The following is a 20,132-nucleotide window of genomic DNA, read 5'->3' as shown; positions in this document are numbered from 1 at the left end:
AATCATCATCATCATCATCTTCATCATCATCAACACTATATTTGCCCTCATCATCATCATCAACACTATAACTGCCCTCGTCATCATCATCATTGTTTTCTTCATCTTCATAGCGTTATCAGTATTATCCTCATCACCATCAATACCACCATCTCCATTATCATCCCCTTCTTCATATAATTATGGCACACTGCTTATGTCACCCCCTCCCTTTTGAAGTTGAAGTGAGTCGGACGAGAGGGCTGGGGCCTTTTCTAAGAACACAAACAAGTCTAGTGTTACGAGAATGCACTCCTCAGATAATTATATAGAAAGGTGTTGGAAGCTAGGGTGTAATTCCATCCTTGAAAAAAATGCGATGAGATCATGTCAGAAAAATATTGAGATTGATGTAAAAATAGATAAACATTTAATTTAACGGCAAAGTGACGGTTAGACGAAGTTTTTGCGTAGGAAAACGAAAGACGTCAGACAAGTAATAGGGAAACACGGATTATGTGATGAAATAAGAAGGTAACCATTAAATCCAACGAGAAAATGAAGGTTAGAAGAAAGCTTTTGAAAAGAAATTAAATAAAAAGCGAGTCAGAAAAATGGAACAATGCAAATTACAGAATATGTAAAAAAATTAAAGAAATAATCAACTGAAATAACGACAAAAAGAAAGTTAAAAGATGCCTATAAGCAAGAAGACAAAAGGCGGGTCACAAATAATAGAAGACAGATTTAAGTTGATGTGACAAAATGAAAGAGATGCTTGAAAGAAAAAGAAAGTTAGATAATTGAAAGTAAAAGAAAGTTAGATAATTGAAAGAAAAAGAAAGTTAGATAATTGAAAGAAAAAGAAAGTTAGATTGAAGGAAAAGGAAAGATTGAGAGAAAAAGAAAGTTGGATTGAAAGAAAAGGAAAGTTAGATTGAAAGAAAAAGAAAGATTGAAAGAAAAAGAAAGTTAGATAATTGAAAGAAAAAGAAAGTTAGATAATTGAAAGAAAAAGAAAGTTAGATAATTGAAAGAAAAAGAAAGCTAGATAATTGAAAGAAAAAGAAAGTTAGATGCTTGAAAGAAAAAGAAAGTTAGATAATTGAAAGAAAAATAAAGATAAATAATTGAAAGAAAAAGAAAGTTAGATAATTGAAAGAAAAAGAAAGTTAGTTAATAGAAAGAAAAAAAAGTTACAAGCGTACAACTGAGAAAGCAAAAGGAGGGTGATAAAAAGGAGGGCATAACAGATTAAAAAAAGATGTGAAAAATAAGAAATAAATGAACGAAATAAAGTTGGATAAATGAAAGCTTGATAGTTGAAAGTTAGATAATTGAAAGAGAAAAAAAGCGGAAGAAGCGCATAAGTAAGAAAACAGAAGAATGGTAAAACAAAATAGAATACGGATTACTGATTATGTGAGAAAATTTAAGAGATAACAATTTAAATCAACAATAAATAGAATAAATAATAGATAGAAGCTTTTAAATAAGGAAAATTAGGGTAGTTAACAAATAATAGGATGAAAATCAGAATACAGATCAGGTGACAAACGGAAAGAAATAATCAGTTGAAATCCCGACAGACAGAAGTTAGGAAGCTTATGAGAATGAAAACTAGAGGCAGGTGATAAGAAGTAGGAGAGTCCCCGATTATCTACGAGGGTTTAGGAAAGAATGTGACGCCGGACAGTGTGAGAACAACAACACCTGATGATAACTAACGGGAATGTTAAGTAGGGAAAATGTGAACGTGTTTGTTGTGAGATTATGAAACTACTGGAGAGTGACGAAATATTATCATTATTATTATTGCTGTTATTACTGTTGTTGTTGTTGTTGTTGCTGTTGTTGTTGATGTTGTTCTTATTGTTATTATTACTGTCATTGTTATTATTATTATTATTATTATTATTATTATTATTATTATTATTATTATTATTATTATTATTATTATTATTATTATTATTATTATTATTATTATTATTATTATTATTATTATTATTATTATTATTATTATTATTATTATTATTATTATTGCTGTTGTTGTTGTTGTTGTTGTTGTGCAAGGTAGAAAGTATACGGTTAATAAAAGACAAAGAAAACAAAATGGATAGATAGATAGACAAATAGATGATAAATAGATAGATAGATAGATAGAAAAATAGATGTCAGATAGATAGATAAATAGAGAGAGAAAGTATAAAATTTCATCGCTAACAACAAACATTGCAATAACATCAATAACAACAACAAGAACAAGAAAAACAAGAGCGGCAGCAATAACAACAACGACAATAACAAGAATCGTGACTTGGCTCAAGCTAGAAGGATAAAGCAGTGTGTGTGTGTGTGTGTGTGTGTGTGTGTGTACAAGGAGTGTCTATATTCATTCATCTTTTTTCATTATTTATTTCTATGTTTTCTGCTGTTTTATTTGTTTTTTCTCTTGTTCTTGTTCTTCTTATTCTTGTTCTCCTTCACCTTTCTTTTCTTCTTATTCTTATTCTTCTTTTTCTTCTTCTTCTTCTTCTTCGTCTTTTTCTTCTTCTTATTCATCTTGTTCGTCTTCTTCTTCTTCTTTTCTTCTTTTTCTTCTTCTTCTTCTTCTCATTTCCTTTAAGCTTTACCTTTTTCTCCTTTTCTTTGACTTTTCTTTTTTTTCCTTTTCTCTTTTCATTTTCCTTTAATCCATTATCTTATTTTTTTCCGAACATTTTTCCTCTTTTCACTTTCTTGATATTTTTTTGGCCACCACTTTTCTTGCTATTTTTGTATATTACTTTTATTATTATTATTAATTTTTACTTCCACCTTATTTACTATTATTTACCTTCTATCATTGTTTCTTTCTTTATTAATTGTTTTTTTCTTTCCTTCGTGGTGCGTTTTCTAATTATTTTTTTTCCTACAAGTTCATCATTCCTTACGTAATTATGAATGTTCACGTGTGTAATTTCCTTTGTTTTCTTTATGATTTCCTTTTAACCTCACCCTGTTTCCTTTCTTTTAATTGTGATGGCTGATTCAAACCTTCTTCTTATTTTTCTTCTTCTTCTTCTTCTTCTTCTCCTTCTCCTACTTCTTCTTCTTCTTCTTCTTCTTCTTCTTCTTCTTCTTCTTCTTCTTCTTCGTCTTCTTATTTTTCTCCTCCTCCTCCTCCTCCTCCGCCTTCTTCTTCTTTTTCTTCTTCTTCTTCTTCATTTCTGTTTTGTTGCATTAGAATAGGTTAGCTTAGATGAAGTGAAGTGTGTGTGTGTGTGTGTGTGTGTGTGTGTGTGTGTGTGTGTGTGTGTGTGTGTTTGCAATAAAGGAAGCAGCTCAAGGGCAATAGATTAAACAAAATAATAAACTGAGCTGCTCTCATAAAAGAATGCATACAGGGATGAGTGGCCAAAAGAGGGGTCGGGAGGAGAGGTGTCTTGATACTTCTCTCTAGGAAAAGTTCAAGCCGTAGACAGGAGGAAACACAGACGAAGTAAAGCAGTCCAGGGTTTGCCAGAGAAAGGGATGAAAGAATGAAGACGCTGGTTAATTTTTGCATACCGGATTAGAACAGTATAGGGATGAGCAAGAGTCGAATCGAGTGCACGGGGTCACGGGAGGAAGGGAGGCATGCAGTTAGCAGATTCAGAAGAGCAATCAGCATGAAAATATCGACAGAAGATAGAAAGAGATGCAACATGGTGGCTGAGTTTAAGAGGTTGGAGGCTATCAGTAAGAAGAGGGGAGATGATGAAACAAAGACCCATAGACTGTTCTCTGTATAAGGACTGTGTGAGTGGGGGGGGGAGGGGGGGAACTGGCGGAGACGGTACAGAACGCCCAACCTCGAGGAGGCTGTGAAAGAGATATAAGGTTTCCTGTTTAGATTTTGAGTTCTGGGCAGATCAAGAATGTGTGTGTGTGTATGTGTGTGTGTGTGTGTGTGTGTGTTAGAGAGAGAGAGAGAGAGAGAGAGAGAGAGAGAGAGAGAGAGAGAGAGAGAGAGAGAGAGAGAGAGAGAGAGATCGCGTATAGCTTCCGATGCCCCCCACCCAGATAAGAGGCAAGGAAGAGGTGGGGAGAGGTGTGAGGGAGATAATAGGATGGAAGGCGAGAAGCAAATATGATAAGGAGATAACGAGATAAGATACCTGGCACGTGGAGGGGTGTCAGGTAGTGATTGGCCGGACAGAACGCTTCACCTTTCTTTGATTTAGTGCTTGTTTTACAGTAAGGGAAGCAGCTCAAGGGCAAAAAAAAAAATATAAAAAAATAAAATAATGCCACGAGCCGCTCCTACAAGATAGCAAATAGAACGAGAAGCCTAAAACAGGCGGTCAGTTCGAATGGAAATTATGATGTAGAAAAAAATGAGGAATGTGACTAAAGAAGGTGGGAATTAAGCAAGAAAGATAACCGAAGAAAGAAATAAACAGTAGATTAAACAGAAAAATCCAAATATCTCGCACAAATGAATAAATAGATCAATAAAATTGAATATCTAAATAAATTTGTTGGTAGAAAGCAATATTTCGTCAGCATTGGAGAGGTTTTAGACTTATATGGTATTTGTTTGTTAGAGTTGAAAGTGTTATATTTGTAAGGATATTGGAGTAAGTGTGTGGCATTCATTGGCTTAATGGAACACCTTTGTCTTATGTATTTTGTGTATTTATACGTAGACAAAAAGGATTTATTGGGATTGTGTTCCATGTTGTTACGATGAAGATGAGGAGGACGAAGAGAAGGAAGAGGAAAAAGAGAAGGAGGAAAAGGAAAAGGAAGAAGAGAGGGAAGAGAAAAAGGAGAAAGAAGACGAGGAGGATGAGAAGAAACTGGGGAGGAGGAGGAAGAGAAAAAACTGAAAATGAGGAGGAAGAAGAAGAGAAGAATCTGAGGAGGAGGAGGAGGAGGAAAAGGAGAAGCAGTAGGAGAGAGAGGAATTAGTATATTTTTCAGTCTCGGTTGTTTTATAATATATTAACATTGAAAATTCGTGTAGCAGGAAATGACCTTCCCACATGGATGACTAAAGTATTTATTCAACTTCTTTCACGGGTTACTCTGCTGGTGTTTTAGAAGGTTTATGTTACTGAACACGCTGGAAAGCCGTACCTGTCACCCCGTAGTGCTTTTACCTGTCACATAAACACACACACACACACTGCCTAGGAAATTTACTTTGAACTATATATACGGACACAAAGACAGAGACAGACAGACAGACATAAACAGACAAAATCTCTCTCTCTCTCTCTCTCTCTCTCTCTCTCTCTCTCTCTCTCTCTCTCTCTCTCTCTCTCTCTCAACCCCTATTAATAGCACTTGTTGACCCAGTAAACATTTCTAACTATATTGAGAGAGAGAGAGAGAGAGAGAGAGAGAGAGAGAGAGAGAGAGAGAGTCTATTTTTATCTTTGAACATCTCTTTCTCACGAATGTATATATATAGCGTCGAAAATGGATTCTCTCTCTCTCTCTCTCTCTCTCTCTCTCTCTCTCTCTCTCTCTCTCTCTCTTACGTGACTAAACCCTTCCCATTCCTTTGATAATTCCACAACCCTCCCTCCCGCCCTCCCTACCTCCCTCCCTCCCTTCCTTCTTCCTTTCCTCCTTTCTCCTTTTCTTCCTTCCACCCTTTTTCCTTCCCTTCTTTCTTTCTTCTTCCTTCCCATCCTCTTTCTTCTTTCTTTCATTCTCTCCTCCTTCCTCCTTTCCTCTTCCTCCCTTCTTCCTCCCCTCCTCTTCCTCCTCCTCCTCCCTCTCGTCTTCTCTCCCCATACTCATTCGGGTAAACTGTTTATAAGAATCGTCCTCGCTTCTTCCCCTTCTCCTTTCTTCCTCCTCCTTCTTAACTGTTTTTTAGAAGAATGAAGATAATTGTGATAGTGAAGGTGGAGATTGTGAAGACTCGGATGTTGTTGATGATGATGAAAAAGAAACCTCTATGTTGTTGATTTCTTGTATAATTTGTTTTTTCTGACTGCTTACTTTTTCATGCGTAGAAGTAGTAAAGTAGTAGTAATAGTAGTAGTAGTAGTAGGAGTAGGAGTAGTAGTAGTGGTAGTAGTAGTAGTAGTTCTAGAAGTAGTAGTAGTAGTAGTCGCAGTAGTAGTAGTAATAGTAGGAGGAGGAGGAGGAGGGATGGTAATATAAGTGGTAGTAACAATAGTAGTAGTAGTAGTAGTAGTAGTAGTAGTAGTATATAGTAGAAGTAGGAGGAGGAGGAGGAGGAGGAGGAGGAGGAGGAGGTTCAAGAAGAGTAGGTGAAAGAGGAGAAAACATAGTAGCCTGGCAAAACAAGTTTTCACTGTAAATGTATCTGCAGGAAGGTTGTTCCAGTGGCATTATATTTCACAGGAGAGGAAGCTGCTCAAGGGCAAACTCACAAAAAATGGCCGTCATGCGCTGCCCTGTAAAGATAATAAAATGAGGAGCCAGAAGAGAGGCACCATCGGATGGAGCAGTGTTCTGATGCCCTCCTCTTGAAGGAGCTCAAGACGTAGGCAGGAGGGATTAAGGCTGTTCCAGAGTTTACCAGTAAAAGGGATAAAAGAATGGAGATGTTGGTTCACTCTTGCATAGAGGATTTGGACAACATAGGGATGAGCAAGAGTAGAAAGATATGTGCAGCGGGGCCGCGGCAGGGATAAGGAGGCATGCAGTTAGCAAGTCAGAAAGTGACTAACTTTGGGGAAAAAATAAAAAAAATCTTTACTGCAGTTCCTCGTTTTTCTTATTTTTTTTAATTATTTTTACAACAAAGGAGACAGCTCAAGGGCACACAAAAAAGTAAACAATAATAAAAATAAAAAAAAGCCCGCTACTCGTTGCTCACAAAAAGAATCCAAAGAGGTGGCCGAAAGAGAGGTCAAATTCGGGAGGAGAGGTGTCCAGATACCCTTCTCTTGAAAGAGTTCAAGTCGTAGGCAGGAGGAAATACAGAAGAAGAATGAGGTCATTACTTATACTTATTGGGTTACTTTCTAGTAAAAATCATATATTGGAGTGACCGACGCTACTCAGCAGCATCTTCACGCCCTTCAAGACCCATGTCATATCCTTTCGTGGGTGTCTCCTTACCAGTAGGAGCTTTCTTATGGGGTCTTACCAAAAAGTCTCCATGTGCAGCATAGCTCCTGTGTCTTGGCGGTTTACACAACAAGGTCCTCACTATGGAGCCGAGCATAGAAATAGCTTTATTACAGCCGCAGGAAGAGGAATAGGAGGGAGAGGAGGAGGAGGAGGAGGAGGAGGAGGATTTTATGAAAGTTTATGTTTGGCCTTTCGTGTTGAAATAGGAAAAGAAATAAAAAGAAAAGAGAAAAGAAATCATTATGGGGAAAGTAAATACAAAGAAAAGATAAAGGACAATTATAATGATAAACAAATTGGTGTGTGTGTGTGTGTGTGTGTGTGTGTGTGTGTGTGTGTGTGTGTGTGTGTCTCTCTCTCTCTCTCTCTCTCTCTCTCTCTCTCTCTCTCTCTCTCTCTCTCTCTCTCTCTCTCTCTCTCTCTCTCTCTCTCTCTCTCTCTCTCTCTCTCTCTCTCTCACACACACACACACACACTCTCTCAGTCGCTCTCTAGACACCGTTGAGGGAGCAGCGTCAACACCGACCTCTCTGGCACTCAATAAGGTACACACAAACACACACAAACACACACCTCTCTTGACCCTCACGGGGTCAAGACGTGTCACTTGGCGCTCCCCATAGCAGCCACGGGGTCGGTTTGTTGACACTTTTTCTTTTTCTTTTTCTTCTCCTGCGCTCCCCATTCCCCCGCCCCTTCCCATTGTTTTCAAGGTACTCATTATTACAAAGAACACTCGTGAAATGTTGTGACACTATACAGACATACAGTGAGTGCAGTGGTTAGTGGTGCTGGAAGGGTAGTGAGAGCTGTGTCGCCAACACAACACCGAGGACACGCTCAAGCTCCGGAGGACGAAATCACCCAGCAGCAGAGGAAGGTCAGTTCAGGTGGCAAGCAGTGAGGCAGCCTCGTCATTTAGGTCTGGAGCAAGATGTTCGGCACCTTCATAAACTCTGTGCACTTGTTCCGATAAACCGGCCGGCAATCACCACCTGTGTCTCGCCATCCCAGGCTTAGCACTTCCTTACTAAGCCTGGGTATCCCTGAGTGACCTCCCAGATACTGCCCACCTGCATCCCTCTGGGACCTGTCACCTGAACCCAGCATCCTACCCGAGGATTAACATCGCACTTGACCTCACCGCCATCTGGAAGAATCCGCCCCTTCGCCCCCCCGGCACCACCCCCACTGCACTCCATCGCACCCATCCCCTCCCATCACCCCTACCTTTCCCAGAGACAAGTTTTCCATCCCCCTTCTCTTTTTGTACTTGTTCTCGTCAGCGAAATTTATTTAAATGTATTTATAAAATGTAAATTTTCAACCAGACAGCTGCCGTATACCTGAATAAACCGTATATTATTATTATTATTATTATTATTATTATTATTATTATTATTATTATTATTATTATTATTATTATTATTATTTACGTGGACGTGCACGTATATCAAAGTGTATTTGGTTGATTTAGAAAAGTGTACGTGTGTGTGTGTGTGTGTGTGTGTGTGTGTGTGTGTGTGTCTGTGTGTACAAGAGAAAATTAACTTACTGCAATCTATTTATATCCATCTTCATAGCATTCAGTGTAATTTGTAAACAATAATGAAAGTTGAACGTGTAAAGAGCATGATTTACAACAACAACAACAATAGCTATAACAACAACAGTAAAATGGTTGAGGCAGACACGGTTGAAAGATGTATAAGAGAAATAGACGGAATCACTGGTGGTTGAGGTCGTTACTCTCAGACGCTTCCATCTTGCTCTCACATCAAATATTTTCAAAGGCCGAGAAGGGTTTTAATCGCGTTCTCATGATTGGCTTTTTTTTTTATTCAAGTTCGTGGTACAGAACCATTGTCAAACTACCCCCAGGAGCATAAAAAGGCTTAGAACTCCTACGAAAGCCTTGCCAAACTACTACCATTGTCAAACTACCATCAGGGAAGTAAAACTACAAAAAAAAATCCTTAGAACTACGAAAGACTTGCCAAGGAGGGTATCAGGACACCTCTCCTCCCGAAATTGACCTATCTTTCGGCCACTCCTCTTGACTCTTTTGTGGTAACAGTGAGTAGCGGGCTTTTTTTCATTATTGTTTCCCTTTTTTCCCCTTTGAGCTGTTTCCTGTAATTTAAAAATAAAATTCCGTTTTTTAACTCCCAACAGAGGCATAAAACTACACAGGGAAAGGCTTACAACTCTTACGAAAGCCTTGTCAAACTACTGTCGTTGTCACACTGCAACCAGGGTCATATAACTACTCAGGGTTAGGCTTACAACTCTTACGAAAGCCTTGTCAAATTACTACCAACCCCATAAAATACTCAGGAAAAAGCTTACAATTACTACGAAAGTTTTATCATACTACTACCATTGTTAAACTACCACCAGCCTCATTAAACAACACAAGAAAGAGCTTACAACTCCCAAGAAAGCCTTTGCAAATGTGTGTGTTTGTGGGCGAAAGATTTAAGAATAGGCCCTTGTTACCTTGTTCGGGCAGACTGGCCTCCTGTAAGCCTTCAATCCTTGTGTCTACTTCTGTATTGACTTATCCTTGGTATTTAACAGTTATACACGTTAATTAGGCTTACGTGAGAAACAGGTATAGCCATGCAGGTAGATTGAAAGACTGAGAGAGAGAGAGAGAGAGAGAGAGAGAGAGAGAGAGAGAGAGAGAGAGAGAGAGAGAGAGAGAGAGAGAGACGTATTTATATAACGAAATGAAATATGACTTGTAATGTAGAGAGACAGACAGACAGACAAATTTAGAAGCACACACACACACACACACACACACACACACACACACACACACACACACACACAAAGGAATTCACAGGTGGTAGAAATCAAAAATACAGACAGAAGACCGACCGACCAACCTACAGACAGACAAGACAGACAGACATAACGGCTCATACACAAAGCCACAGACGAACAGACATAAACTCCGACAGAAAGACACATGGACTGTTTGTTATCCGAGGCGGGTGTTTACGGGAGGCGAGCAAACAAGGACGTGGCCTCAAAATGTGCAAAGTGTACTATCGCAGCGTAAGTGAAACGAGGAAGTAGTGAAGAAAGGAAGTTAGTGAAAAAATGCTGAAAAAGGATGGAGATAGGCAGAAGGGGAGGAAAAATATTAAAAGATAGATAACCTAGATGGTGAAAAAGTGAAAAAAATGGAGAATAAATGAATAAATGGAGGAGAAATGTAGAAAGATAGATAACCGTGAAAAGTGAAAAAAAATTGTAGAAGGGAAGAGAAGTAAAAATATAGGAAGAGAAGTAGAAATAAAGGAAGATAAGCAACTAGATAGATAGATATAGATACTTCGACAGAGAGCTAGATAGTGAGATCGACATAGATAGATAGATAGATAGATAGATAGAGTGATAGTTAGATATATGGATAGAAATTAAAAAGGAAAAGAATGTAATATAGAAAAAAGAAAGAATGAGTGAAAAAAGTTTACATTAAGAATAAAAACATTGGGACTTTGAAGGATGATAATTTTATTTAAAAAAAGGAAAGGAGGGGAACATGAACCAATAAAATGAATGCGAGAAAATAGAAAACTCATTGAAGAAAAATTCACAACAAAAAAAAAGGGAAAAAGGCGTATGGAAGAGTGTCATAACCATGTGTGTGTGTGTGTGTGTGTGTGTGTGTGTGTGTGTGTGTGTGTGTGTGTGTGTGTGTGTGTGTGTGTGTGCAAATAATTATAAGTATGGACCAGTGACATATAACTAATGGACCTTGTACTGGTCTGTTGTTGCTGGCACACACACACACACACACACACACACACACACACACACACACACACACACACACACACGGATATATGTTAACTAGACCTTTAACAAATTATACTTCATACAGTTAAGATCAAGTTTAGTAGACTTTGGTATTAAGAAAACAAGAGTGTCCTCCTCCTCCTTCTCCTCCTCCTCCTCTTTCTCTTTATCTTCCTCTTCCCACAAGGCGAACCTCATTCAGGTGTGTGTGTGTGTGTGTGTGTGTGTATGTGTGTGTGTGTGTGTGTGTGTGTGTGTGTGTGCCGGAACCTGACCTCATCACCTCACACTGCAGTAGTAAAGGAGGTGATGAAAGTGGTGGTGTTGGTGATGGTGGTGGTGGTGGTGGTGTTGTTGTTTTTGGTAAAGGTTATGGTGGTGGTGATGGTGGTGATGAAGAGGAGGTGATGAATATGATAATGGTGATGATCTTGGTAATGGTGGTGATAGTAGTGGTGAGAGAGAGAGAGAGAGAGAGAGAGAGAGAGAGAGAGAGAGAGAGAGAGAGAGAGAGAGAGAGAGAGAGAGAGAGAGAGAAGGGAGGTTTTATGATATCAGGTAACAAGTGGTGGAGGTGAAGGAATAAAGGGAGATGGAGGGTATAACTGCTGGTGGTGATGGTGATGAATGAAATAAAAAAAGAGATAAAGTAAGAGGAGAGTTAAGTAACATTGCAGGTGGTGATGATGGTGATGATGATGATGATGATGATAGATTAAAAAGAGACATAACGTGAGATCGAGTTACTAATAGTGGTGATGATGGTGGTGGTGATGATGATGATGATGAACAAAAGAGTGACATAACGTAACATGCGAACGAATTAGTAGTGGTGGTGATGGTGATGGTGGTGGTGGTGGTGGTGGTGGTGGTGATGGTGATGGTGATAGAGGTGGTGGTGGTGGTGGTGATGGTGATGGTGGTGGTGATAGTGGTAGTGGTGGTGATGGTGATGGTGATGGTGGTAGTGGTGGTGATGGTGATGGTGGTGGTGGTGATAGTGGTGGTGGTGATTGTGGTTGTGGTAATGGTGGTGGTGATGGTGATGGTGGTGGAGGTGTTTTAACAGGATGCCACGTGTTCTGTTATCTCCCCTAACACACATCCTACACATTTGTCATCACTGGCCTCTCCTCCCCTCTCCCGTACTCTCCCTCCTCTTTCCCCTCTCTCCCCTCCTTCAACTCTTGCTTCCTCTCTCTCAGTCCTCACTTTTTTCCCTCTCCCTTCTCTCCTTCCTCTCCCTCTCTGTTCTGCTCCTCATTTCCTGTTTTCCTTCTTTTATCCTTTTTTATTTCATATGTTTTGTTTTTAATTGTTCATACATATATTCCTTTAATTTTTGGGGGGGGTTATTATTTTTATTAACTGTATTTCCTTATTTTCATTTGTAACTTTTTTTGTCACCTGTATCTCTTTATATTCTTTGTGGCTTCTCTTTGGTTACCTGATATCTTTATTTTCCTCGTGGCTTCTTTTTTCTTACCTGTGTCTCTTTACCTGTCATTCCACACCTGTTTGTTTTGCTGGATTGCTCTTACCTGGTCAATGGATAACCTTGTATTGTTTTTATTCTTTTTTTATTGTACTTTTACCTTTTTTTTTTTTCTTTGTGTTGGAGGATGGTATGTTAGTGGTAAGTGTTGATTGTTGTTGTTGTTGTATATGATTATGTTATTGTTATTTTTTCATTGTTATTCTTCTTTATTTTCTTTCTTCTTTTTCTTCTTCTTGTTCTTCTTCTTCTCCTCCTTCTCCGACACTGCAGCATTTTCTTTCTTCTTCGTCTTCTTCTTCTTCTTCTTCTTCTTCTTCTTCTTTTCCTCCTTCAGGTTTTTGTTTTTGCTGTCCTTCATCTTCCACCTTTGAACATTGCACTCCTCGTAAGGACCACAGCATCCCCCCCTCTTGTGTTCTTTGTGTTCATCACAGCTTTACCACATAATATAAACAATATACCCCCTGTACCCCTTTCATACTGTACTTTTCCATGTTTTATTACATTTCAACATTGTTTTCTTAATGTGTATATTTTCATCTTAACAGCTGCAGTCACTTAATAAACCGATTATTATTATTATTATTATTATTATTATTATTATTATTATTATTATTATTATTATTATTATTACACACACACACACACACACACACACACACACACACACACACACACACACATTATCTCAGTTCATCCCCTCCGCCAGCTACTTCTTTTCCTGCAAGTCGGGTTGGTTAGCAACAAGTGACCCTTCCATCATCTCATTTTCGCTTCTTACTGATTAATGACCTCCACCGCTTGGCCCACCGCCCTTCCCTTTCTCCGGCCCTCCTTCCTTCTTTCTTATCAGTAATTGCTCTCTCAGTACCTACAAATTTGTTATCTTTTTTTCAGTTTTCATCACCACTCCTTCCTTGAATTCATTGCTCATTAAACGTGTTTCTCCAAAACATATCACGTTCTGTTTCACCTGTCCTCCCATCATCCCTTTCCTTCCACCACCTCTCTCTTCTCTCCCTCCCTTGGGACTAGTTGGTGACCCTCCATGTGACCCTCCCTCACAAATATATAAAGTTTCCTTGAGTGGATGAGCCTTGAGAGAGCAACACCGTATGGGCGGAGATGCGAAACTCATTAAGGAGTGAGCCGACATCTCGGCACGAGAAATTTGCAGGGAGATAGATCATTACAGTTATGTTAACACTGATATTTATTTGCGTGGAAATTATTACAATAATAGTAAAATTAAAAGTTAAGGAAAAGTTCCATAGAATAAATTTTACTGAAGGCAAAGGAGAAGAAGAAAGGGAAAAATGTGTGTGTGTGTGTGTGTGTGTGTGTGTGTGTGTGTGTGTGTGTGTGTGTGTGTGTGTGTGTGTGTGTGTGTGTGTGTGTGTGTGCACCATTACCGCCACTAAAAAACAATCATCCCCATATTTTAACAAACCTTTTCTCTGGCATTACAGACGAGTAACACGGCCGCCAATCCAACCTCTTCCCCGACATAGACGAAGAAGAACAAGAAACAAAGAATAAGAAGAAGAAACAAAAAAAGAAAGCAGAACTGGAAATAATTTAAGGATAATAATTCTATCAACAACCCCTTTTCTCTTCCCCATTCCTCTTGTCCTCCTCCTCCTCCTCTTCGTTCTTCTCCTCCTCCTCCTCCTCTCTCTTCCATCACTCACCAAGAAAATAAAGGAAAAATATGAAAAGAAAAGAAAAGAAAAGAAAAATCTGAGTAATGGTGTCCAGATTATTAGTAAAACAGAACTAGGAAAATAATATGTAAAAAATCTATCCCAGTATCCAATAAAGTAAGACAAAAAAACAGGAATTAAACAGAAAAAAAACAATAAGAAAAGAAAAAGACGTTAGTGCAAAGGTCTCCAAAAAAGAAAAGAAGAGAAGATACGAAATGAAAATAAGAAAATAAGAAAAGAAGTAAAAAAAAAAGCAGTCAAGATTTCTCCATAAAAATAAGAAAAAATAAAAAGTTGAAGAAGATAAAGAAAACAATGGGAAAAAATCTGTGACAAGGCCTAACAAATAAAATAACCCAAAAACACAAGGGAAAAGCGTGAGTTAGAGAAACCTCAAAATAGATAAAGTTGAAAAGAAAACTCAAAAGATAAAGGACAGTTTGGAGCACACTAGAGCAACGCGTGGCGGCGGTGCTCATCTCCGATCCGTTGGCTCAAGACAAAAAGAAAACTAAAGAAGAGAGAAAGTAATCTGTACCTGGGCATTCACACACACACACACAGACACACACACACACACACACACACACACACACACACTCAGCATCCATAGATAAGAAGCGCACCGGATGATGGTCTGTTAGGTGACATAATAGCCAGGTGCGGCAGAAAGAGAGAGAGAAAAGAGAACTGACCGAAGAACTGATTGAAAAAGAGGTCGAGAAAAGAGAAGTAGGGAGAAAAAACGTTGCAAGAGAAAGAGAGAAAGAATACCAAGGAAAGAGCAGAAAATTAATTGACAAACAAAGAAGAAAGAAGAAAGAAGAAAAGAAAAAAAGAAAAAAAGAAAAAAAAAAAAAGAAAAAAAAAAAAAAAGAAGAAAAAAAGAAAAATAAGAAAGGAGGAAAAAAAAAAAAACATCAAGGAAAGGGAGAGAACTGAAAAAAGGAGGAGAGAAAGGAGAGAAAAGAAAAAAGGAAAAGAAAAGAAAAAAAAAATAAAAAAGGAAAAGAAAAAAATGTGGTGGTGTGTGGTGGTGTGAGTGAAGTTGGTGTTTGTGGTGTGGTAGTGACTCAAGAGAAAGGTAGTGGTGAGTGATTGTTCGTTATACCGTTGACGATAAGAAGAGTAGAGAAGAGAAAAGAGGAAGAAAAGAGAACTTGTGTGAAGTGAAATGTGAGAACCCAGCTGTGGGGAAGAAGTAAAAAAAAAAAAAAGGAAAATAAACTGAGGAGAGAAAATAAAAGTGGAGGAGAAGATAGAAGAAAAAAGGAAGATATTTGAAGAAGTGAAAGATGATAAATAGTTGTGATAAGGAAGTAAATGAAATAGGAAAATGCACTGAAGCAAAATAGAAGGGAAAAAAAAGTAACCGAACAGGGAAGTGAAAGAGAAAAATAACAAAAAAAACAGATCAAGATAACAAATGAAATACAAAAGAGCGCAAATTAAAGGAAAGAAAACAAGATCAAAACATTTCCATTTCTATTCAGAGCAGCTAAAAAATAATGATAACAATGATAAACACCGACTTGCCAAACAGATAAGTAAGATCCAACGCCTAAGTAGCGCCCAAACACCCAACTAGTCTCACATTTCGAACCTTGGGCCATCAAATCACAAGGCGACACCTCAGCCACTTCGCCACTTCCTTGGTTATCTGAGAACACTGAAGTTGAAAAAATAATGATGGTGGTGATGATGGTGACTTTGTGAATAAGAGGACAGGAGAAAGGAAGAAAATTATATGAGGAAATTTTTTGAGTGAAAGAAAAATTGTGTAAAGGAAGTGGCAGAAAACGAGTAAGAAGTAATTGATGGTGTGAATGATTGTGAATAAATAAAAGAACAGGAGAAAGAAACGAAACTGTATTAGAAAAATTTTAAGTGAAAGACAAAAGCTGTGAAAAGGAAGTGAAAGAAGACGAAGAAGAATTGCGTGGTGGTGGTGTTGGTGGTGGTGATGGCGGGCGTGGTGAAGGAGAGAGCACCCCCCATCAACTCCACAACACCAATTTCATGACCTCTTGATTTGGGATGTGACAGGCACTCTCACCACACCAAACTCACCAAGCAACCCGCCCAGTAACCACCCACACAATCTCACCCGCCCCCTCCACCCTCATCTCCCCCCATCTACTCCACAACACCAATTTCATGACCTCTTGATTTGGGATGTGACAGGCACTCTCACCACACCAAACTCACCAAACACCTCGCCCAGTAACCACCCACACAATCTAACCCCCCCCCCCTCCCCCAGCCTCATCTCCTAAGTCCCATCTCCTTACTTTCCTCATAAACCCAGCCTCACCTCCCCTCTTCCTGTGTTCATCCACTTTTTGTCTCCCCATCCCCAAGTTCTTTTCTTCCTCCCTCTTGTCCTTCTCGTTCCCAGTCCTAATCCACTCCCACACAGTCTCGTAATCCACCTCCATTCCCTCAACCTAGCACCACTCTACCCCACACCCAACCCCACTTCTGTACCCCTTCCCATACTACCCCACCCATACTACCCCACCTACACTACCCTACCCATACTACCCCACCTACACTACCTCACTCCTATCACCGTACCCACACGACCCCATCCACTCAACCCCACTCCCATAACCCACCCACTGAACCCCCCATCCACAACCCACCCGCACAAGCCCACCAACCAAAATGGGGTTCGACAACGACTACAACACCTACAACAACGTCAACAAGAACTACACCCTCAACGCAACGGATGGCAGTGACTACTACTACCAGGGCTACGCGCACGACAACAGCAGCAGCGACGACTGGAGTAGCCACGACTTGGATCACAACGGCACTTACCATGACTACGGGACCCCGGTGGTGGTGACTCTCTCGTTCTTCCTGGTCTTGTCTATGATCCTCGCGCTCTTCGGCAACGTGATGGTGATAATGACGATAGTGAGGCACAGAGGGATGCGGACGCGGACGAACATGCTGCTGGGTAACCTGGCTGTGGCGGATATCCTGGTGGCCGTGTTTGATATGCCCATTGCGCTCACCACCATTATCTACCACGACTGGATGTTCTCCCAAACCTTCTGCGTCGTCAATGGCTTCGCGGTCGGTCTTGGGCTCATGCTGTCGGTCCATACCTTGATGTGGATTAGGTAAGTGTAACGGGGTCTGTGGGGAGGCTCCGTATGTGTGTGTGTGTGTGTGTGTCAAAGATGCCAGATTGTCTTACTCAGCCTCTTATATTTACCGACTTCCGATCCAAAGACTGTCTCGTGGAGCCCAATAAGGAGATTCACTTATAATTATCGTTAAAATAGTTCATTCCTGATGTTTCTTGGCAATAGTTAGGCGTCAGAAACCGGTAAATACTATGATCTGAGTATGACAATCTGGCAACGGTGGTGTGTGTGTGTGTGTGTGTGTGTGTGTGTGTGTGTGTGTGTGTGTTCGGCTAGATTAGGTTTGCTTTGGGTAGAAGAAACAGAGAGAAAGAGGGAGAGGAGGGTTGTTTCCTGTGATGTGTAACAATGCTAAAAAATGTTATTAATATATATTTGGTTGTGGTAGTTATTAGCCACAAAATATCCAACTTAAACAATCGAGACAAATACAACAAAACAAATGAATCAATCCAAGGCAGGGCGGCGTTTATTGGAGGTCGAGCAAGCACCGGTCAACGAGTCAGTGCCAGGGCCATGTGACACCGCGGGGGCTCGTGGGGGGGTGGGAAGGGCGCTCAGGTTACCCGACCCAGCACGGTGATGTGACGGTCAGCGGGATTAGCGAGGCAAACAAGAAGTGTGGGGAGTTCAGGCCAGATACCCGATTAACAACATCTGGACAACGAACCTACACCGTACAACCATATCGAAAGGTACAGAATAGGAGAATGTTTAAGTGAATCAAGACACCTCTCCACCCGAAATTGACCTCTCTTTTGGCTACTCTTTACTTTATACTTTTGTGGGAGCGGCGAGTAGCGGGGCTGTTTTTTTGTACTCTTTGTTGCCCTTGAGCCGTATCCTTCGATGTAAAAAAAAAAATGAAGGGAAGGGATGAGAAATACACGGAAAAGAAAGGTAAAGAATAGGAGATAGAACAATGAAGGTGAAAACTGATCAGACGAAGATAAAATGTGTGAAGTTTAAGCGAAGGGAGGGGAAGGGAAATACACGGAAAAGAAAGGTAAAGAATAACGGATGTACTAGATATGAAAGAAAAAAATGAAGATGGGGAGGAATTGGGTCTGTAAGCTGGAAAGGGGAAAGGAAGAGAAAGGGAAGAGAAGGGAAAGAGGAGAGGGAGGAGGAATTAAGAGAGTAAAGGGGGAAGGTAAAGGAAGGAACTGGGTCTATAAGCAGGAGAGAGGAAAGGGAAGGGAGGGAATGGAAAAGAAGGGAAAGGGAGGGGAGGGGAAGGAAAGGAAGAGGACAAGGAAAGGAAGTGAAGGGAAAGGGAGGGGAAGGAAAGGGAAGGGAGGGAATGGAAAAGAAGGGAAAGGGAGGGGAGGGGAAGGAAAGGAAGAGGACAAGGAAAGGAAGTGAGGGGAAAGGGAGGGGAAGAAATTTAAGGAAAGGGATGGGAAGGGGCGGAAAAGGAAAGGAAGGGGAGGGGAGGGGAAGGGAAGGAAAGGAAGTGAGGGCAAAGGGAGGGGAAGGAAAGGGAGGGGAAGGGAAGGGAAAGGGAGGGAAAAGGAAGGAAAGGAAGAGGACAAGGAAAGGAAGTGAGGGGAAAGGGAGGGGAAGAAATTTAAGGAAAGGGATGGGAAGGGACGGGAAAGGAAGGGAAGGGGAAGGGAAGGAAAGGAAGTGAAGGGAAAGGGAGGGGAGGGGAAGGAAAGGAAGAAGACAAGGAAAGGAAGTGAGGGGAAAGGGAGGGGAAAAAATGGAAGGAAAGGTAGGGGAAGGGAAGGGAAGGGAGGGGAAAAAATGGAAGGAAAGGTAGGGGAAGGGAAGGGAAGGGAGGGGAAAAAATGGAAGGAAAGATAGGGGAAGGGAGGGGAAAAAATGGAAGGAAAGATAGGGGAAGGGAAGGGAAGGGAGGGAAAGGTAGGGGAAGGGGAAGGGAAGGGATTGAAAATGAGGGGAAAGAGAGGGGAGGGAAGGGGAGTGAAAGGAAGGGGGGAGAGAGAGAGAGAGAGAGAGAGAGAGAGAGAGAGAGAGAGAGAGAGAGAGAGAGAGAGAGAGAGAGAGAGAATTACACCTCAGCTGATATGGAATAGATAACTCCTACCGTCCCTCACATGTACCTTCTCCTCTAAGCCGCCACTTCTTATCACACCCTTGAATAACAAAAAAGAGTGAATGATAATAAACAAAAAACTACGTCAGAACAATTAACGAAACTGCATCATACAACTATACACTCCCACTGTCTTCCTTTCTCCCACGCCTGTACCTCCACTAACCTGCGTTCCACTCTACCCTTGAATAACAAAAAGGGAAAGGAAGGGAAAGGGAGGGAAGGGAAAAGAAGAGGACAAGGAAAGGAAGTGAGGGGAAAGGGAGGGGAAGAATGGAAGGAAAAAAAAAAACTACCTTCTTCTACTCACCCTTGAATAACAAAAAGGGAAAGGAAGGGAAAGGAAGGGGAGGGAAAGAAGAGGAAGAGGACAAGGAAAGGAAGTGAGGGGAAAGGGAGGGAAAGAAATGGAAGGAAAAAAAAACTACCTTCTTCTACTCACCCTTGAATAACAAAAAGGGAAAGGAAGGGAAAGGAAGGGAAAGGAAGAGGACAAGGAGAGGAAGAGGACAAGGAAAGGAAGTGAGGGGAAAGGGAGGGGAAGAAATGGAAGGGAAAAAAAGCTACCTCCTCCTACTCACCCTTGAATAACAAAAAGGGAAAGGAAAGGAAGGGAAAGGAAGAGGACAAGGAAAGGAAGTGAGGGGAAAGGGAGGGGAAGAAATGGAAGGGAAAAAAAACTACCTCCTTCTACTCACCCTTGAATAACAAAAAGGGAAAGGAAGGGAAGGGAAAGGGAGGGGAGGGAAAGGAAAGGAAGAGGACAAGGAAAGGAAGTGAGGGGAAAGGGAGGGGAAGAAATGGAAGGAAAAAAAAACACCTCCTTCTAC

The 20,132-nt window shown here is 40.5% G+C and overlaps 1 protein-coding gene and 2 long non-coding RNA genes across 5 annotated transcripts in view; 2 read left to right on the top strand and 1 right to left on the bottom strand.

Moving 5' to 3' along the window:
* Positions 1-14,060, top strand: part of LOC127009884 (uncharacterized) — a 16,851-nt gene extending 2,791 nt beyond the window's left edge. Inside the window, exon 2 of the long non-coding RNA XR_007762505.1 lies at positions 13,843-14,060. This is a non-coding gene — a long non-coding RNA (uncharacterized LOC127009884). The remainder of the gene's footprint in view (positions 1-13,842) is intronic.
* Positions 14,061-15,462: 1,402 nt separating this feature from the next.
* On the bottom strand, positions 15,463-16,389 carry LOC127009883 (uncharacterized). The gene is made up of 2 exons (XR_007762504.1): positions 16,242-16,389; positions 15,463-16,103 (listed from the first exon to the last, which is right to left on the bottom strand). It is a non-coding gene; the product is annotated as an uncharacterized LOC127009883 (long non-coding RNA).
* Positions 16,390-16,730: 341 nt separating this feature from the next.
* Positions 16,731-20,132, top strand: part of LOC127009881 (histamine H2 receptor-like) — a 43,209-nt gene continuing 39,807 nt past the window's right edge. For all 3 annotated transcript variants that reach the window (XR_007762503.1, XM_050883362.1, XM_050883361.1), the window contains exon 1: positions 16,731-17,213. Coding sequence is in view for 2 of the 3 variants with exons in the window: in XM_050883362.1 (XP_050739319.1) it covers positions 16,747-17,213 (467 nt within the window). In the remaining variant the exon portion in view is untranslated. The remainder of the gene's footprint in view (positions 17,214-20,132) is intronic.

This window comes from Eriocheir sinensis, chromosome 42 (assembly GCF_024679095.1).
Source record: "Eriocheir sinensis breed Jianghai 21 chromosome 42, ASM2467909v1, whole genome shotgun sequence".
NCBI classification, from domain to species: domain Eukaryota; kingdom Metazoa; phylum Arthropoda; class Malacostraca; order Decapoda; family Varunidae; genus Eriocheir; species Eriocheir sinensis.
Note: the sequence above shows the minus strand (reverse complement) of the source record. Positions and strands in the feature narration are given on the sequence as shown.